This window comes from Chaetura pelagica, unplaced genomic scaffold (genome assembly GCF_000747805.2).
Source record: "Chaetura pelagica isolate M959 unplaced genomic scaffold, ChaPel_1.0 scaffold189, whole genome shotgun sequence".
NCBI classification, from domain to species: domain Eukaryota; kingdom Metazoa; phylum Chordata; class Aves; order Apodiformes; family Apodidae; genus Chaetura; species Chaetura pelagica.
This window is the reverse complement of record NW_009970716.1, coordinates 2,633,755-2,655,025: the sequence shown is the minus strand read 5'-3', so window position 1 is coordinate 2,655,025 and position 21,271 is coordinate 2,633,755. Positions and strand designations below refer to the sequence as shown.

The following is a 21,271-nucleotide window of genomic DNA, read 5'->3' as shown; positions in this document are numbered from 1 at the left end:
CCCCTATTCAGCAGTGACATCTGAAGCTGAAGATGATCTTGTAGACCTATTGATTTTGGTATGTATAGGAATCAATATCCTTAGTAAACTTCGTACCATGTGATTTTAGGGAAGAAAGAGCAGAAATTGTTGAGAGTGGAAGCTAAGGGATTGGACAGTACTTTCTGATAGTACTGCAGGGTTAGAAATGTGGAGCACTGCAAAGCATAGAGCAGTTCAGAGCTCTCTGTTCCAGCTGTTTCTAAAGGGAAAGGGGAGAGGGACAGCAGCTGCATTCGGAACACAGTCTGCCAGTGATGTCTATTTCCTTAAATGAAATCTTGATCCTTCAGAGAGATGTAAGGAAAAGTTGCCTTTGGCTGATCTGGGAGCATGCTCTCCACATCACTGGCGTGGGGTCCTCTGTGTTGCAGCATCAGAAGGTGAAGGCAGGCATTTCCATATTGCTCCTCTGTCCTCTGAGGCTTGAGCCAGGCTGACCTCTCAAGGATGGTTCATGGCTTCCCTGTAACTTTCTCCAGCCACTTTGTTGAGCAATACTTTGAAAGGGCAACTGGGGCCATAAAGTAAGTGGCTTGTATAGTGGTCTTGCAGGGCTTTAAAATGTTTTAGAAAAGCAGCTAAATATAGCAGTGCTGTTTTGTTAAATAGAAGAGAAACTCGAAGCAACCCCTGAGCTGTTTAGATTTGCTTTCTTAATGTCACTCTGTTTAATCCTTTGTGATGCCCTCTTTTTTTCTTTGTATACCAAGGTATGCTATATGAAGGAGGAAATAGAAGATATTTGTAGCCTACAAAAGTACTCCATGGAACAGTCTACTACTTGATATACAACTTTCTAAGTTATCAATAAATACTGTTTGGTTTTTAAATGGGAGAATCACATAGCTCTTGCCATCTGTCTTTCCAGTTTGCTTAAGAATATTGGCTGTTAGAAGTTAAAATAAGCTGGGTCCCAGCTGTCAAGGGTCTTTATTGTAATCTTCAGTAACAACAAGTCTGTGTTGGTGTCAGTCTTATTTCTCACCAGGCAGATGGCAATGTGTTCCAGCACGCCAGTATCATTGACATACTGAGGCTGTCGTTATAGCTACTGTATGTCAGCATTGGCATAGAAAGCTTATTCTGGGGGAAAAGGAATGTTAGCTAGGGAAAGACTCAAGCATATTTGTGTGTGAGAAGAAAAGCAGTTAAGAATATTAGAGTAAGCACCCTCAGTGATTACTCTGAAATAGCCGTTATAAAAAAAAATAAATAAATAGAGACATTATGAAGAAAATTTGCTGGATATCTAGTATTTCAGGATTCAGCAGTGTTGGCTAGAGATCAGGTATTTGCATCAAATCTCTGTTTGAACTGTTCAAGGAGTTTAATACTATTATTCATAGTACTACTTCCAGTGCATCTAGTATGTTAAAGTAGTTCTTACTGATTCTTCAAGCTATAGCTAAAGTAAGTAAAGTTCCAATACTAATGATTTTCTGTATGAAGTCTTTGTGGATTTGTTACCTGTACATCCTAAGTTTTATTTATAACAAAGCCTTGCCCAGTCTAACAACAGCCAGGAGCATATTTGATTAGCTGTGCTATTTTTATGGCCTGAAGATGAGTTGCTGCCACTCCCTTCTCCTCCCCGGGTGCATCAAGAGCTTTCTTTAATTTTGCTCTGTGTCAGTAAAAAGCAAACGTGTGAAGACGACAGAAGCACACCAGACATCATCCTCCGCAGAGACGACCCCTTCATGACACATTACCAAGAGAGGGATTCTGGTTCAGAAGATGAAGCAGCCAGCAGAGTTCCTGATTTAGAAAAGGATGACTTTGCCACTCGAAGAGCCAGGATGAATCAACCCAAACACGTTGTTCCATTTAACTCCTTTTTAATTGGACCCTATACAAGTAAAGATAAAGGTAAACTGGAAGACGTTAAAAAGCCATTGCAAATGGAAAAGCAGGAACATGCAAGGTGTGCATTTATGGTCTTTTTCCTTCTATTATAATGCTTAATTTCACATGACTTACTGCTGTATAGGACTAAAGCTGGTTTTGGCTACAAAAAACTTACTGGGTAAATACAACTGCTTTATCATAAAGTGAACAAAAAAAGAGAGATGTTGGTTACATACTGTAATTTTTTATTAGAGTATTAGGACCAGGAGCTTAAATTGACTATGAGTGTAAATAACAAAGAGCTAGATGCTTTGATTATCTAAGCTCATGAGACATCCCATGAGCATAAATAGTGGAGGTGCATCTCAGCTCCTCTGCTGAGCATTTTCAGTGCATATTTTTTATGCTTTTTTTTTTTTTAAATCTAATGTCATTCTTTTAATACTCAGCTGAAAACACAGATTTAGTCTTTAATTAATGCACTGAACATATATACATGCTATACTGCACTGAATTGTGTTGCTCATAGTCCTAATATTTCTTACATAGCATTGGTTTTGGAAATGGAGCATGATTTACAAGGTTTCAGCCTAAAAAATCTCCTCTGTCTTCAATTCATTGATAAAGACCTTTAAGAAGTTGCTGAACACATATATTTGCTAGGCACACATTTTCTTCAGGAAACAAGTATATTTGTTTTATTTGTGCAAACAGAAGTAATCCTAGATAAAACCACTATATACACTTTGCAGTGGACCTTAACTGTACAAACTGATACATTGAAAAACTTATCTTAATATCTAGTAGCTCTTTTCAGTAATGCAAGATGTGCCTTTCAGCTGCTAGTGATTTGATTATGTAGACATTTTTTAATTACTAGTTTGGCAGGGCATCTGAAGAGCACATAACCAAACTTTACTATTCTAATGCTATTGACATGACTCTAAGATCAAAGAAATTATGTAGTAAGTTTGCAAGCAAAACATGAATTCACTTTGCTAATAATACGAAAATGAAATGTTTGTAACTATTTATGAGAAAGCTTATTGCAGAAATGCTGAATACAGTACTAACTTAAAGATTTTCCTTCCTTGAGCTAGGAGTAGAAGTCATGTGATGAAGTGGTCTCAGTAGTGTATGAGCAGGGTAGCATAGATGACAGGTTTCAACTTCAAATGATTCCATGTCTACTTCCTAAAGTTAATCTGCTTATAAATTCAATTTTATCTTTTTGTGCTCTGAACCTCTTCTATTGACACTGACTTATTATTGCTACCTCAAAATATCTTCTCTTGCTGAACCTGAATGTGCTTTAAATTAGAAGAAGACGGGTGCAAATGGCATCAGCAAAGCAAATAGTGACAAGCAAAGAGAAGCCACTTCTGCAGACTGAGAAGACTGAGTCAGAGGAGGAACAGCAGGTGAAAGTGCCTGATACTGAGACAGACAATTTGGCTAAGCAGAAATCTCAAAGTATCTTTCCTCAGCTACAAGAAGATGTGCTTTTTGTGAATGCTTCTGTAACAAAAGCAGATCTGCAGACCTGGAAAAGACTGAAACCGTCAGGGGAGCCCAGGTACGGTTTCTGTCTGTGGGTCGGATTGGCACCCTAGGAAGCATGTTTGGTGTATCTTGATCAGCTGTGCGTGCTTGTGTTTTTAAGCTTGAAGAATGACTTGATGACAACCAGTCCTCACCTACTTATATATTTACAGGAGTTCAAAATCTGTACAGGAATGCTATCTATCCAACGTGAAATGAAAGCGTGTCCATTTAGAACTATTATAGTAGTTTCATGGTCACTCTCCTGGTGGGCACTCTTAATGTCATATTAGAAACATCCCTCTTGTCTCATGGATCAACCTGCTTTGAAACTGCTTTGGATAGTGCAAAGGTCCCTGTAACTAACTAACTCAGTAGCACTGTGCTGCTGCTGGCCAAGCTATCTTTAGGACCTAGGACGTTGTACCCTGGAGATATTAACTGAGGATCAGCTTCTATTTGCATCAATTTGACTACTGCTTTTGACACCTGAGCTAATATCTGTATGGCAATGTACTCCAGTGCTGAGTATATACACCAGCACTGTTTGTCACTGCAGCAGGAGTTGCTGGAGCCTGGTTATATGGTGTAGACATGCCCTTATTGTAAATCAAGACTCCACAAAGAGAGCTGGTATAAAGCAATTATTCTAAGCTATTTCCCTGTGGAGGTGGGCTATAACATATGAAGGAGATTTGTGACTCCAGTAGGAAAGGATAACAACTCTTAGCCTTCCTGTTTAGGCATAGGCTATTTTCCAGTAAAGGTGGCCATCTGTTCAGGTATGTGGTTACTGTGTGTAATTTTAGCTCTAATACAAACCATCAAAACTCAGTCATTCTCTCTTCTCGAATGTATTAGTATTTTATTACTTTTGAGGTGATCTATTAAAGTACTCAGTCCGTTTGGATTAGTATAAGTGAATTGTCCTTCCTGATGCTCTGGTGCCACTGGAACCCCCCCATGACAAGGTGGGTCTGCTTGGTTCTTGTGCAGTCCCATGTAACACGTGGCTCAGGTCTACATGAGCAGATAAGGGAACTATGACTTTATAGCATGAAGAGCTGACTCTGAAATGGGTCATGTGCTATGTTCCTTAAGGAAGGGCTTCCATGGATGTGCTGCAAGAGCTTCCCCAACAGGTCTGTGATATCTTCAAATTTTAACTGTCATTTTGGCCTCAGTATACCCCAGTTCTTTGTACCTGTGTCCTTGAATTTTAAAATAAAACCCCTACAAAACCTTAGGAGCATTTAATTTGCTTTATTCTGGGGTCTTATCTGGGGGCAATTCTTTTATTCCTCATTCATACTAGTGAAGAAGATTTCAAATGTCCAAGTGACACTCTGCCACCAGCTGAAGTCACGGTGAAAGCAGCAGACCGTGATGATTTTGCTGCCTGCAAGACCAGAGCAAACAAAAAGGCTGGTAGCCCCAAACAGAAGTTTGTGCATTTTGGGCCAGTAACTGAGATTGATCAGCAGAAATGGGACAAGCTCATTGTTGGCAGAGCTTCATCCAAGAGTGGTACTGAAGAGGAAAGCAAGAAGGATGGTGTGGAGAGTCTCTCTGGTGTTGAAAGCTCTCCTTCAACCACTGTTGGCAGCCTTGGGTGTGCTGAACACAGAGATGGAGTATCTAAGCCACAGAATGAGTCCAGGTATTTGATGTGGCTTAGGAAGCGCTGCTGAGCTGGGAATGAGATCTGTTCTTGCAGGATGCTGATCTGCATGGGGGCGAACGGCAGCACAGACCTAAGAGCTGTTTACATGCACAGCCTTGTTCAGAAGTCATCTGGTGCCTTCACAGTATCTTAACATGTTTAGGGTTATGTGAAACAATGCTGTGCAGAGGCCTCTGAGAGCTTGCCTCAGAATTTCTGATGAACAGTGAAATCACTGGAATCTCAAGAGTCTGAGCTGTCATTCAAGCTTTTTCTGCTTCTTGAATCCCAGCAGCTTTGCTCTGCCTGCTTGCAGCACATTAGAAATTCATTACTCAGCTTGCTGGACTTACTGATGTTCAAGAAATGCTTTCTTCAAGCCTATTGGATTTACTTTCTTTTTGAAGATATAGTGTTGAAACGAAGGTGCATTGATGTCCTGTGTTTCTAGCTTGTATCTAGAAGAGAACTGCAGCTCTGGAAATTAACATTAACAAATCTTACGTTTATTCGGCTTTTCTTTAGTAGCTTGGTCTGTGGCTGAAGTAAGACTTTTTAATGAATGCTTTTAGCAAACAGCTCATTCAGTTAAGTTTGTGTGCTTGTGAAGCATTTGCAAACTGAGTTGAAGGACCTCTCTTCTTACCTTTCATTTGACCTTAACATATTTTGTTTATCTCACCTCTCCTCTCAGTCTCATCACTAGTGAGGTAGCCAAGTCAGGTGCAGATGACTCTTGCAGAAGGATGCCATCACCTGTCCCAGATCTTGGCATCATCTCTGAGAAACAAAACCCATCCAATTTGAACAAACAGCAAGAAAGCACAGAAGAAGAATGTGAAAGGCATTTACCAGACATTGAGAGAGATGATATGCTGGTTAGAAGGATGGGAACTTTTCAGAGGCGTACCACTAGCCCTGTTACCAAATATTGTCCTCCCCTGTCAGCAGCTCATCGGCCGCAGCAGCGGCAAGGGGAGGTAGTATTGGCTTATGAGAAGGACTTGAAGACTCCATGGGAAGCAGAAAGGTCAGAGAACAGAAGCAGATCCCTCTGAGCCTCATGCCTGGTTTGTGTGTGGTGTTAGCTTGGATCAGTCAGCAATGTTATTCCATTCTTCACACGGCCTTTAAAGATGTTTTACTCATTCATCATGGCATGTGTTCTGTTTTATGAAATTACTTACAAGAATGTATCCTATGAACATAAACCAGTCTGTTTTCTTTCATAATATTGAAGTACTTAAGTTGTTAATTGCTATTCAGCATTAAAACAGTCTTTTATCTTTTGGGGGGATTTCTTTTGCAATCCTTGGTGCCTTGTCCAGGCTTACTTGCTGTCTTTTAAGTGAGCAATTCCTCACATAGATTTTTATGCAATCCCCAACATCTAACATAACACCTACATGTGATGTTCAACATAGTTCCCTCTTGCTCTCACTCCCTGCCCTGTAGCTAAAGATGCCTAGTTGTTCATCACTCTGCAACTGTTTTGAGTAACAGTACCCCACCTTGCCTGAGCAGCTGCTTGCCTTGGGCTGTACAAGTGAGCATTATCATGGAACAATGTCACTTGTGTCTCTGAGCAGTACTGTCACACGAGAAGAAAGCCAAGAACAGCTTGAAACCCCTCAGCAGCAGAGTGGTGGAACAGAAAACAAAGTGAAATTTCCAGACCCACAAAGAGATGACATGTTGGCCAGAAGGACTGGAGCTTTCCTAAAACAGCCTGGGCCCAGTGTTAAGCAGTTTCTTCCCATGCCATTTTCAAAGCAACAGAGTAAACAGGGCACAGCTAGAGAACTTGAGAAGAAAACTACGAGGTAAGAAACCTGTGATTCTCTTTCCCATGTAACTGGCCCTTTGGGATGTTTGACAAGATCTCCTGATCTGTAGGAGTATCTGTTGGCCCAGCGGCAGTTTCTTCTGTAGTTGTCCTCTTAATTCTGTGCTGACCCTTTCTGCTCAAAAGAAGGCAAATGCAGGGCTTCTGCATTTCAGTGGAGCCCTGTAAAGACTCAGAGCAGAGCTCTCTACCAGAAGTAAAATTCTAACAGCACGTGGAAGTAGATTTGTGTAGCAAGATTGTGTTACATTTGCAGAGGTTCCTGGTTAAATATGTGCTAATAATGACAAATAATTCCAGCTGGAAATAGAGGTGCTGGATATGGTAGGGGCTTGTCTGTGGCTTAACTCGTGCCAGTGACTTCCAAACAGGAAATCCAGAGATCTCAAGATCCTTCCTGATAAGGTTCAGTATCTTGCTAAGCACCTTTCTTCAGATGAGTAAGGCTGCGTGGGGAAGTTGGCGGTTGAAGTCTTTGAACATGGTTTGTGTGTTGGCTGGTTGAGCCACATGCAAGGAAGTGTGGAAGGGTTCTTACTCATCAACCTCTTCAAATTACATGAGAAGGAAAGGATAAGCATGCACCTCTGCATACATAGATGAAAAATTAGTGTACAGCTCAGTCAGAAGAAAAACCTCAGTCATCTACTGTAAGATTAAACAGTGGTTTGGTGTTGAGAAGATCTTAAGTTGCATATTTTTGTTCAAATATGTACTTAATAGTTTAGTCTTTGATGGTGCCCAGGACTGTTTATGTTTCTGACTTAGAGGAATAGAAGTACAAGCTCTCTATTAAAATTATTGTTTATGCACCTGCCTCACTTAGCCTGTCAACTATCAGCTATTTGGGTTTGCGGGTTTTTTCTGTTAACTTATATTTATGCTTTTCATTATGAACATATGATTTTCCAAATGTTGCTTAATGCGTCTCTTTGCACTGCTGCCTTTGGCTCACTCAGGCCTGAAACAAGTCCACAAGTGTGCAGTAATAGCTCTGGAAAACCTGTAACACAACTGCCTCAAGAACAGCAGCAAGGGCAGGAAAAATGCAATCTCCCTTCTGCAGGACAAGATGAGTCTATTTGTACTGCCCAAGTGGGTGAAGGTAGCCTTAATGAAGTCCACTTTGATCAAACATCCAAGCGTCAGGAGGTTCCTGAGGAGAACAAAATGGAAACGTTGCCATCCAAGGATGAGCATCTGCAAACGTGAGCTCTGTATGGTGTGAATCACGCGGCTTGTACACCCCTATTTGCACACTTCAGAATTCAGATTTTGCTTTGCCTGCTGTGTTTTCAGTCCATTCTAAAATACTGTATGTCAATCATACAATTTTTAGAAAGAAGGAGAGTGGTTGTGTAATGCATTGCTCTCTTTTCTACAGATAATTAAAGGAAATGCATTATTACAGTATATATGTGAATTACAAAAAAATTTTGAGTAGCAGAGATTCAACTGGACTCTGGTCATCCTCAGAGATGTGCATCTTGCTTCTCCACAATCAGAAGATGTTGCACTGTTGACTTTTGTACTTGATGTAAAAAAACCAGAAGAAATCTGGTGGCTCACTTTATGCCTGTCTTTCGTCTCTTCCCTGCTTCAGTAATGATGGTTCTGAGCACTGATATGGAATGTAACTTAAGATTTGTCTCCATTCATTGCATGTGTGGTACTAAATGTAAATGTTAATATATTGTCTGTTTTCAATAACTATTCTCGATACCCATGCTAGGTATAGTTCAGCAGATTTGTATAATGGGGACATTACTTTGAGGTCAGGAAGGGTTGGGTGGTGTTACGTAGTTCGACCTGTGGATGATTAGGTAAGTCTTGTTTGCTAAATGCATAATCCCTGAGCAGAATGATTCTTTTTTGGTCGGCTTTACTAGTACAGGTTGGATGGGCAAGTGACAGTACAATTAGTCCTAAATGTTTTTATCAACACTCTAATTTTATATTTGGTCTTGTAGATACGGCCCCAGAACTGCTGTGTCTGATGACGCAGAGTAAGTTGTCTTGTGTTCACAAGATTCTATTTTAAACAACTTACACTGCATGCTTTCCCATCTTCCTACTAATTTAAAATGCAGTTGATGCCTTATTATTATTATTTTGCAGTATTCCAGCAAATAAATTTTTCAGAAAAGCACTGAAAAATGGAATGCAATATGGCTTACATTGCACCTAAAAAGAGTTTTTATATAAAAGCCTGTAAAAACTGAGCATAACACTAATGTTTGGCTGTTGCTTAAAGTATTGTTTCCTCCTTTTTTTTTTTTTTCTTCTTTTCTGTTTTTTTCTTCTGAGTTTCATTGCCTCTAATCAGCTACTGGTAAAGAGAGTTGGGTTGAATCTGGGCTGGGTGTTGAGTTAAAAAATGAAGTATGACCTACACAGGAAGAAAAAAAGAAACCACAAAGTAAAATAAAATACATTATGAATAACTACCAGGAAAATATACCTTCAGTTTTTCCTTTATTACCTTTTAAAAATTTTATCTTGAATCTCTTCTACGTTTGGTTTAATTTAATAAGGCACTTTCACTTTTTTTTAAGCCCTTCACCTCAGTGCTTTACTTTTCACAGGAGTAAGACTGATGCTTCTTGCACTCAAGCATATTTTAATTGTGTGTGCATGCCTGTAAACTGTAGTTCAGAATAGTACACAATGCCATGTAGTAATCTCTGTGAAAGTATTAACTATTCTGACAAAGCTGAGGCATTTAGAAGCAAAGTAGTTGGAAACTACCCACATAATAATGTCCTTAATATCCTTCTTCTGTTCACAGAAGTACACATGACCTTCTCTGTCTCCCAGATTAAATAACAAAATAAAAATAGCATAGAGGTTTTTTTTAATAACAAATATATTCAAAGAGTCTTATCTAATTTTTCACCCTTTCCTCTAAAGATAAAGGCTAGAATACTGGACTGAATATTCTTTACAGGATCTGTAATACCTTTATGCTGTGCAAAGGTGGTGTCCTCTGACCACAGAGTGAACGGGATAATTTTCAAGCAGCAGAAATCTTTTCAATCAAATTCAGAGATGCAATAAAAAGAGCATAACAACACAGAAGTGTTATACTTAATAATGGAGACTTCCCTGCTGTTTCAGAAAGCCTACCTATGTGATTGACTTGCTCATTTTTTTCCCCACATTTTTGCATGAGAGGAGGTACATGGAGATGCCATCAGAGAAGCACGGCATTTGGTTGTGTAATGTGAACATAGCAAAGATGAATAAACCCTGTTGTTTATTCCACATTTATTCTAATTTTGTTTTTAAAGGCAAAATGATAAATTTCCAAGCCTCTTTGACATCCTTCCCAGATGTGCTATGGTTTACAAAGCAAGTATTTCCCTAAACTGTCTTTAAAGTTCTTATAAATGTAAGATTGTGTTTTTTCTTCTGAAGATGAAGTACTTATGAAGAATCTAATAAAATATGACTCAAGTAGAAAAATATCTTGAACTGACATTTAAAATGCTTCCAAAATATTTGTCAAGTCTCCTTTGAAAACACTGTAACTTGAATTCAGACACAGACTAGCTGTTGTTTATTACACTGGCAAAACTAGAAACTCCCTTCTTAGACTGACAAAGTTCACTTTGCTGGTTAGTGAATGCAAGGTGTTGTCATCAGCCCTGGTCAGTCTCAAGGTTCAGAAGAAGCAATACTTAGTGTGTTGCTGCTAATGAGCCCTGTTCTCATCTGCCAAAGAGATTAGGCTGAAGTTCGGTGGTAGTGTGACAGTCCAGTGTGAGTTTAGACTTAGGCTTTATACTTTAAGCCTGATGAGGGAACTACAGTGAGCTGAGATTTTTGAAGAACCTGGGGTGGCAGTAGATAAGAAGCTCTACATGAGCTGCTGGTGATTTTCACAGCCTGGAAAGTCAATTGTGTACTGGACAGCATCAAAAGAGGCATAGCCAGCAGCATGAGGGAGGTGATTCTGCCCCTCTGCTCTTGTGAGACCCTACCTGGAACACTGTGTACTGCTCTGGAGCCCTCAGTACAGCGAAGATGTGGACCTGTTGGAAGGGGTCTAGAGAAGGGCCATGAAGATGATCAAAGGGCTGGAGCACCTCTGCTATGAAGACAGGCTGAGAGTTGGGGCTGTTCTGCCTGGAAAAGAGAAGGCTCTGGGGAGACCTCATAGCAGCTTTTCTGTACCTGAAGGAGGCCTACAGGAAAGATGGACTGTTAACTAGAGGTTGTAGCGATAGGACAAGGGGTAATGGTTTTAAGCTGAAAGAGGGTAGATTTAGGTTAGACCTTAGGAAGAAATTCTTCACCATGAGGGTGGTAAGGCACTGGAATAGGTTGCCTAGGGAGGTTGTTGATGGCCCCTCCCTGGAGGTGTTTAAGGCCAGGTTGGATGAGGCTTGTGCAGCCTGCTCTGGTGTGAGGTGTCCCTCCTCATGACAGGTAGGTTGGAACCAGTTGATCATTAAGGTCCCTTCTAACCTTAACCATTCTATGATTATTTATTTACCAGAGTCTGATTCTTTGGCCAACCTGTCACTTTTTATGTTTTGTTGGAGTTTCTTAAGTCTTAGTATGTCTGTAAAATAGTAATGCAGGCATATAATAAATGCTTTGGATTTTTAACATATTCTCTTAACAAGAAGGTTTTAACCTTATTTTGCACTTCACATTAAATAGTGTGAATGCTCAAGTCCTTGAGAATTTTTTAATCCATCACTTGTTCAGACCTGTTATAAAAAAATATTTTCTGCATGATATCAATGACAAGAACAATTGTAATTTGGGAGAATAAAGTAGCATAACTTAAAAATCACATTATCCCAAAGAGCTAGTCCTCCAAAATACACTGCTGGTTTACACAGTGCAGTTTCCTACATCTTTGGTAGAACAGCAGGTCTGGTACAGTGGTCAGTGGAAAGGCTTCTTGCTTCCAGTCAGAATTTGGATACAGCCCTCAGATCTTTGCTAAAGGCAGAAAAATTATGAGCATTAATTTGATGCAGGTACATCTCCCCCTGGGTACTTGCATGCTGTGTGACTGCTGGTCCAGTGCATGGTTGAGAGAAGTAGTAAATCTAGTAATTTTCATGTTAGGGATGGGCTGTAGCCATCTGTAGTTTATGTAAGAAAGAAATAGGACAAAATTATTCACTAATAGTGAAAGTGTCTTTTGGCAGAAGCTCAGTGTTTTGGCCTCTGATTCTTTTCTAAGGATGAACTTGTCCAGTGGAAAAGTCAATGTAGGTCTTTCACTTGGCCTTGTCCATATATTCAAGATAGTAGGTAGTTTTCCTTAACAGTTTGTACATGTTGGTCCAAGCAGAGCACAGTGCTTTGGGATGTGACTCTTTCACATTGCTCTTTTGGGAAAATATATTTGTGCAGTAACATGTTGCTGCAGAGTTAATGTTTGAACCTGTCTGGTTGCTTATCCATGGCAGCGAATGCCCAGCAGCAGGAGATGACACCTGGAGTAGAAGATGCACGTGGGTTTGTAGTGTATAGTTTGGTTCCTGGCCTAGGTTGAAGCCTTTTCCAAAGTTCCCTTTTTTTATTGCATTGTTAATAGCCATAAAACCTTTGGTTTTGCTGTGTCTGTGCACCCTTAGAGACCTGAGTGCCAGGCATAAATACTAGCCTTTCATCAGGACCTCAGGGGACTCTTGGTAGAGAGTATTTTTATTTCCCCATCCCAAATGGCAGAGGGTGAGTACTCATGCACTCTGCTAGAACCAGTTACTACCATTTCAAGTCTTTTCTTCTAGTGTGTGTGAATGAAAAATTATCTGGTGTGAGAAACGGATATTAGAAGGGAGTTGCTCAACCAGTCTGACGCAGTGGGCATAAGGTGGCAAATAATAGACTTCCCTTAGTGTGAGTTCCAAAAGCTCATGAACTGGAATAAACCTTGTAAATATGGCTTAATTACAAGTGCATCTCCCAACCTTCCTCACTAATCTGCAAATATATGGCTGATATTTAAATGTTCCTTAGTAGTTGATATACCTTTAGTCTTAAAAACAACAAAACTTGCTATCTCTTTAGGTTCTGCTGTTTGGGAGTGCTCCAGTCCAATCCTGAGCAATGCAATCCTTAAACTACTCACAGAGAAATCCAAATTAATGTATCCCTCAGCACTCTGTTTAAGGGTTGAAGCATGGTAATATGCTAACCTCACTGTTCATGCTTAAAGGCAGTAGGATGTGTATTGTGTCCTTCATTTCTGAGTAAATACCTACTAATAGGATGGAATCTCTGCATGGCCTTTTCTATCAACTGTTCAGACCTTTCAGTTTTCCCTTGAGATTGGTTTATTCCTGTCTTTGCTTGCCTGAATACAAACGTTGGCTAAATACATACATGCACAGCTTTCCCTGTCTGTTCACTTTGATTACTGTGGACACAGTTGCCTACAATTTTATCTTCATTGGGTGCTTCTCCTGCTAGTTGGCTTGTTGGCTTACCTAAAGCTACAGATTATCATTTGAAGATTGCTGTGAAATTACTTCATGTGGAATTGCATGGCTTTTTGTTGTGTTTGGGGTTTCTTTGTTTGCTTTTAATGGCACAACCGAGGTCATTCTTTACTAATAATAGGTAGTAGGGGAGGAGCAGTAAGGACTTCATTTTCATGTGAAGATCTTTACGTAATATGAATGAATGTATAACATCAAGCCATGACCTTTTCCCCCTGAAACTCTCCAAAGGTTAGGGACAAAAATAGAATGTGAAACTGTTAGAGAATAGCAACTGTTTTGCTCTGAATGTCAGCTTTTCCTTGCTAGTTTATCTGTATTAATAAGCTGGTGTGGATAGCATTGAGTTTCTTTGAGGCAGGGCAGGGAGAGGAGGAAGTACCGTGCTGTTTGTGCTGCATGTACTTCTCTGGGCAGACCCTCCCTCGTTTTGGAGTAATAGCATTTAGCCAGCCATGCTGCACCTAATATACCTCTCAAGCCTCTCTTGTTTTACACTGAAATGCAAACTGTTATCTGTGGTGTTAATTAGAGGGATCTTGAAAACTCACTGGAAACAAATTTTGAGAAAGTAAAATATTCTGAACTCAGCTCTGAACAGAATTATTTTAATAAGAGCTATTGAAGGAGATTTAATGTTAGTTGTGCTTCTTAGTGACAGACAAACTTGTTGTCAACTGACAAAAACAAGAGAAAGTTGAGGAGTATAATACCTGAAGAACTATATGGTAGTTGTACGGATGCTAACTGGTCCTTCTAGGAGACTGCTGCTTTTGAGAGCTTTGTAATGGTGCAGATATCTGATTCTGCTGTAGCACCCTCATGTGGCTCTAACTAACAAGCTGAAGGAATATAAGCCTCTAAATAAAGCTGTACCCTTTCTTATTCCCGTTGTGTTTAGGAGTATGAGCATGTTTGACATGAGATGTGAAGAAGAAGCTGTGACTCAGCCTCACAGCAAAGCTCGCCATGAGAAACTGCAGAACGTGAACAACCAGCTGAAAGAGGATGAGACCAGATGGCAAGATGTGAGTATGCCACATCAGCTGCAGTGCTGGCATTGAGGCCAACTAGCTAAGCAAAAAAGTGCAGCCTGCTAAAGCTACAGTTATTAGGTAAAAATGGAAGCAGAACAGCTTCTAACTGCTGATTTCTCTAACTTTTATAATTAGTAAATGCCCAAAGTGACAAAATACAAGACTAAGCAGGGCAGTGAACAGATAGGTTGGACTTGGCTTTAACAAATTTGCGCAGATACAGAAAATGCTAGCATTTTCCATCTGGTCCAAGCAAACAAATTGCCCTTCAAGTTAGCTACACCCTGCTAGGGTTAGAAAGCCTTTCAAAGACTTCTTTCCTCAATGTGTTTTTAGGCTGCCTGGGCATTTGACATTGTTTTCAGCAAATTGGCAAGGACAGAAAAGTATGATTTGCAGATAAGTTAGTATTAGGAGTTTTAGTATTGGTCCTGTTCATGCCTAAAGACAGATTTTAAATGAGGAATTTGGGGCGTATTTTTAAAATTAAAAAAAAAACCTGAATACCCCATCTCTTCAAGCAGCTTCTCACTGTAAGGACAGCTGCTGTGAAACATTTCAGAGAGTTGTTTGGTAGAAAATTAAAGGAAAAGTAAAAAAAAAAGAATAGTATATATAACTAAGAAAAAACTTCATAGTAAAGAGTGAAGGTTTTCAGCTTGGAGGTCTGTATGTGTGGGAAGCCATAATTTACTAGCAGAAGTAAGAACAAGTACAAAGATATTCAAGAGGTTTATGAATTCTTTGCTGCTGAATGGAAAATCCTTTGAACTGAAGTTTTCCAGGCCCTCAGCACCTTTTACACTGAACTAAAAGTTCTGAAGGGATACTGAAAATGCCCTTACTGGAATATCCTTGGCATTCAAAGGGCTTTATGGAGAAGACACAACGTTCATGGTCTGATATTTTTTTATATGCTCATACTCTGAATTTGCCAACAATTAACAGTTTCATGGCTTCTCTTTATTGTTGTTATTCTAAAGCATCAGAGCTGGAAAAGATAAACATGTCTGGTTTTTAATTACAAAAAGAGGAGGAAGCCTTGTGTTATGAAATTTGCTAATGAAAAACTAATTTCCAAACAATAGGCAATAGTGGGAGTAGCTGAATAAAGAAACTCATTTGGTACTTCAATGAGAATAATTAGTAACTGAGGAAAATGAAAGGCCTATGTTTCAAGAAGGGGATTATAAACTGATATATGTAGGTCATGTGAAGAAACGCTTTAATGAGCATTCCCTCAAGTGTAACGTCAGTAATTTGAGGGTTTAAGCTCAATTAAAAGTGACAAGGTTTGTTCCTGGTTTTAATAAAACAAGTTATGCTTGCAGTACCTTCTGCTGTTTACCAATAAAAAATGCAATTACAATATTTGGAAAACCATGTAATTAATTAAATAACCTTGGAATTGTGTATGTATACAGCATCTCTGGTTTTTATTAAAAGCAGAATTTTTTAGATTACATTAAATATTATCTGCATACTAATCTCCTGCTGATGTAAAGTTACTGACAAATGTGCCCCTACAGTTTCCTAGGAAGTTATTTTTTTTTGCAAAAGTTTTGCAGAGGTTTGGTTTTTTTTACATGTAAAATTTTGTTCCTTTAGTAGTTCACTGCAAAGAAGTGTTTCAACTTAGGAAATTGCTTTACTGTAATACTTCTACTGAGAAAAAGATCTTGCCTCTGTATGCTCCAGGACTTGTGAATTCCCAACCCAAGCAAGATGTAAGACACAGGTGCCCATAACAAGTATCTGCTGTGACTCACTGATTTAGCATCAGGCTGGTTTTGCCAGAAAAGTAAAGAACCACATTCAGGGAATCTTCTGGACAATTTTGGGCAGGCAGGTTACAAAAAGAACAAGAACAAATCTGTATAGCTGGATACATACTGTAGGCTTTCTGCTCTGTCATGTCTTACAGCAGCCAGGTGTGAGCCACTTCAGTCCTTAGTCTGTGTTTCTCAGATCTGGATCCAAAATACTGGAGAGTGCCCATGAGGAAGAATTTAAGTTTGGATGCCACACTGGATTTTTCTGTAAAAAAAAATAATAAAATAAAATAAAAAAAGCATGAATCAACCATGCTTGCATGTAGTTGGCTGATAGTACGGGCAAAGTGGGACTGTCAGCTCTCCAAGGCAGACCATTAGTGCAGCTGTAGGTCACGGTGAAACGATGTCTTGTCCTCCAATGAACTCCTGCCTCCCATACATCTGATTATTGAAATTCTTCACCAAGCATACTTTTTCTACCTTATCTTCCTGGGGAATCAGGTTTTGTCACTAATGTTGGTTCAAGTGAAAATGAGTGCCTTGACTGGTCCTTTTAGACCACATTTCCTGGTGTTAATATCTAGTATGCTTCTGCAACACTGCAAAGCCAAAAAGAAAATACGCCAGTGGAGCTATGAAATCCTTGCTGTGACCTGCTGTTAGGAGAAAAATCAGTCAAGCAACATCTTCATTTTATGGTATAATCCCCTTTTCTCTTTAAAATAAGCATTGCTGCCTGCAGGTGATGGGAGCCAGGTCCACAGCCAGGACCATGCATTGCAAAGCGTCTGGATGAGTTCATCTGTTTCTGTGGCCAGTTTTTAGTTATTTGCAACTCTGCATTTGCATGCCTTTCTTCCCTCACAGGACCTGGCTCGGTGGAAGAGTCGTCGAAGGAGCGCTTCACAGGATTTGATAAAGAAAGAAGCTGAGAGAAAGAAAATGGAAAGGTTATTGGCTGGAGATGGAGCGAATGAGCGCAGAAAAAGCATCAAAACCTACCGAGAAATTGTGGAAGAGAAGTATGTTGTTTTACTCGAGGGCAGTGGCATGTCTGAAAATGCTGTGTGCTCCATAGGTGATAGGTAGCTGTGGTAGCAGCCATACTTGTGGGTCTGGCAAGAGCAAGAGGGAAGGATGTTGATGGAGCAGAGGCAATAGAAGTGATTTCCAGTTTTAATTTTAATGCGATGGTCTCTCTTATGTTGTCCCCCTTGCAGAGAGAGAAGAGAGAGAGAGCTTCATGAGGCATACAAGAATGCAAAGTCACAGGAGGAGGCTGAGAGCATCCTCCAGCAATACATCGAAAGGTTCACTATCAGTGAAGCTGTCCTGGAGCGTCTGCAGATGCCAAAAATTCTCGAAAGAAGCCATTCGGTGGAGCCAAATTCACCACTGAAAGACCCAAATCCCTTGAGATATTTAAGGCAACAGTCGCTGCCTGCTCCAAAATTCACTGCCACCATTGAAGCAACCATTGTTCCCACCACTGAACTAGAGCCCAGCAGTTCAACAGGCCACACATCTCCCAACAAAAGTGTTGTCTCCAAGGCTGTGCCTATGCTGACACCCAAGCCTTACTCACAACCTAAAAGTACACAGGAAGTTTTAAAGAACTTTAAGGTAGGATACATTGCACACCCCAAAGTCAATCAGGAGACACAGAGATCCTGACAAAAACATCTGAACATACGAATTTTTAATTCAATTAAGTAGAAAACGGTTACAGCATTCTGATGTTACAAAGCTCAGCTTCATGCTCTGTGCTGCCCCATCTAGTGGTCTTTTATGGGTTACTAACCTGCTTAGAAAGCTGACCTGTTCAGACTGTAGTATTTGTGCCGGTTGCTTTTCATCAGGCTAGATTTCTGGGGAGAAAGACAAGGCAATGGGGGCCTCTAAGAAAAAACAAGTTATTTTCTGAGAAAGAGATTAAGAAAGAGTATGTAGTCATGGTTTTCTGATTTTAAACAAATGGGAGGAGGCAGGAGGCATTGAGGCCCTGACTTTTGGAGCAAGATCTGAACTGGCTTTTGTGTCAGGGTTTTGATTTTTGCCATACTCAAACAAGTCTGTCCTATTGAGCCAAGTCATAAGCCTGTGAAACACTGCAGTATGCATGTGTTCCTCCTCCTTCAGAGTCAAAAGCCACCTTGACCAAAGATCCTGTCTGTCCTAAACATGCCTCTCATCAGGAATGACTGGGGAAAGCTGCTTCATTGGTGTAGGGAGGAGATACAGGCTGTTCATGCAGGTTTAGAGGAACAGATTGGTACTAGGGCAGAGGTATAACTGGGGGTTGGTGAAGAGAGTCAGGGAGTGACTGTGATGCATTGCAAGAATTGCACAAAGATTGTGGTAATAAGTAAGAGAGCTTGGGTTAAAGCAGGACTGCCTGGAATAAGGAGCCAGTTAAGAGATTTATGGGGGAAGGTGATAGGAGAAAAGACTGGAATTGGGGGATTAAATCTGAGAAATATATTTTTGGACCAGTTAGGTGTGGAGAATGGGAGTAAGATACTGAACCAATTATGAAGAAAGCAAAGAACTGCAATGTGTTAAGAGAGAACAGGTCAGAATAAGTCAAGTTTTAATAAATCCATTTTTAATTGAGCCTGTACCAAAAGTGGAGCTTTCCCAAGTCTCACTGTAGCCTCTGTTGGTGGTGTGAGGCCTACAGGCATAGGTGACCCAGCCTGTTGAATTCTGGACCCCTGGCCTGCCATTGCTCTCTGCTGCTGTGGTACTGGCATGTGGGGGTCCCTGCAGCCCTGCTGGTGTCCCAGAGCATTACTACTTGGTATATTCAGGTTGATTACTTTTTTAAAAGTAAGTCAGGTTTGTACAGATGGTGAAAAATTATGTCTATAATTTCCTAAAGTCTGTCCCAGCTCTTGAGGAAACCTCCCCACCATGTTTCCTAGTGGGAATGTGAAACTGGTAATTCTGTTTATCCTACACCTCAGTATTCCCCTAGTGTTTATATTTTAGACATATTTGAATTGTGGATCTTTGGGTTTTTTTCTGATTCATGGTAATATTTTCCTCAGAGGACCAAGATCACCTTCACGTTTATGCATATGTAGTTCACGTATGTGGGTAGAAACTAACCCAAGGGTTTTTCTCCCTGCCCTTCCCCCCCCACCCCCCCAAACCACCACTAAAAGTCTGTCTAGGTCTTGTTCACTTGATGCAGAAGAATGTGACTTGTCTCAGTAGGAATCATTCTCCAGCACGTGTATCCGTCACATTATTTTCTCCTGAACCACCAGTCTGTCAATGATTCTCAGCTCTGGTGACAACGTGTTGACTTGCTCCAGATCAGAAGGAAAGGAGTATGTTTGTTTAAGTTTGCAGCCAGGGCATCTGTCCTGATCATTCAAACATTTGGTTTTCCTCCCTAATATAAATAGAAAAATGTCTTAGCCTAAACAAAGACACTAAAATGGATGGTGTGACCTGCCAGTGTTTTCCTGGCTTTTTTATTTCTGAAATCTTTCATGACCTGCCTCTCTAATAGATAATCCAGCTCACAGCCCCAGAAGACTTGGGGCTCAGTGTCTGCTCACACTTGTGTTTGGAAATAAACCCTGCTACTGTGATGATGGCAGTGAGGAAAAGGAGAGAATCTTTTCATCTGAAGAGCAGTCAGAAGGAGGGAAACCACTTGCTGAGCCAAGCTGTTTTTCCTCTGCCTGGGAGCTGATTGCATGAGATGCTAAGCTGCCTTCACCTCCTTGTGTGTCTGTCAGGGCCAAGGATGCCCAGCTCCCCAGAAAGCGGTGAAGTTGTCAGGTGACATAGCAGTTCATCACTGTAATTAGTTCTGGAGAACCTGCTCACCTCTTGCATGAGGCAAACCCAGCAGTTCTGATCTAATTTAACATAAAGCTTTGTTGTTCTTTTAAAATCCATTGATCTGTCATGCACAAAAAGGATGTCTGTATGTTACTGGGAGAGCAAAATGTGGAAAACCAGGGAATCCACATTACCTTCTGTCTGTATTTTGTTTATTACACTCCTGGAATAGGGTTTTCCTCTCTCTTGGCCAGTTGGGTGAAATGTGTGCTTGGCTCTTTCCTTTACTAGTGGCACAGACTGTGTTAACAATCGTAATATGATGTTGAAGGCCTAATTGTCTAAATTCCTTTGAATGCTAATTGCCTCAAATGCTAATTGCCTCAGCAATTTCTTTAACTGTATTCTGCAGGTGGATGGAAAAGTCAGCATGAATGGAGAGAATTTCAACGGTGTAGAAGACAAGGATAAGGAGTGTACAACAGTAATATTTACTCCTTCGCCAAGCAGATCTCTGAAATCTGATGGAGTAGCCAGAGGGGACAGGCCCCCAGTAGAGTTGAAGAAGGAGCCCCCAGGTGTTGAGCTCAGTTTACAGAGTCCTGCCACTCAGAGTGTGCACAAAGAGCCAACAGTAAGACCAACACGAACAAACCAGCCTTGCTTTCTCTGCCAATTTTCTGTCTCATAACGTATTTAATCACTAACTAATGAAACCCGAGTGCTTATGTTTCCTTTATTTCAAGAGGGTGTGCCCAGACTAGGAAAAAATCCTGCAAAATCCTTTGTAAATTGAAGTCTTCTTCCTTTGGGATGTAGGTAGAGAAATAGGAGGGGAAGACTGAAAAAACTTTCTGCAGCCATGTTGGGTTTTTTTAGATATCATGCTTTTAATGTGCTGGGCCAGGGAGACATCTACTCTGCGCCCCAGCTCTTGTGGAGATTTATTCAGCAGCTCTCCTGATGTTAGCTGATTAGATCAGCAACATAATTGGACTATGTGAGCCATTATAATTAGTCTCGGTTTTGAATTTTCAAAGAAGAGGATGTGGATGTGCTGGCAGTTTTGAGCATTCAGCTTTCATTCCTCTCTCAGAAATAGCAGAAAAGGGATAAGCTATTGAAATGCTTGGAGGGGCCAATGTGCTTCTTAACTGCCTTATCAAAGAAACAAATTAATTTTACCTTTTCATCTTTTTCTCCTCCCCTTCCCCAGAGAAAAAGCCAGGAATAAAACTAGAGCGTATCACAGC

At 40.4% G+C, this 21,271-nt stretch overlaps 1 protein-coding gene across 1 annotated transcript in view; it reads left to right on the top strand.

Moving 5' to 3' along the window:
- LIMCH1 (LIM and calponin homology domains 1) overlaps nt 1–21,271 on the top strand; it is a 114,416-nt gene that overhangs the window by 61,294 nt on the left and 31,851 nt on the right. Inside the window, exons 8-12 of the mRNA XM_010006148.1 lie at nt 8,912–8,947; nt 14,310–14,436; nt 17,088–17,242; nt 17,441–17,843; nt 20,431–20,652. Coding sequence (XP_010004450.1) covers nt 8,912–8,947; nt 14,310–14,436; nt 17,088–17,242; nt 17,441–17,843; nt 20,431–20,652 — 943 coding nt within the window. The remainder of the gene's footprint in view (nt 1–8,911; nt 8,948–14,309; nt 14,437–17,087; nt 17,243–17,440; nt 17,844–20,430; nt 20,653–21,271) is intronic.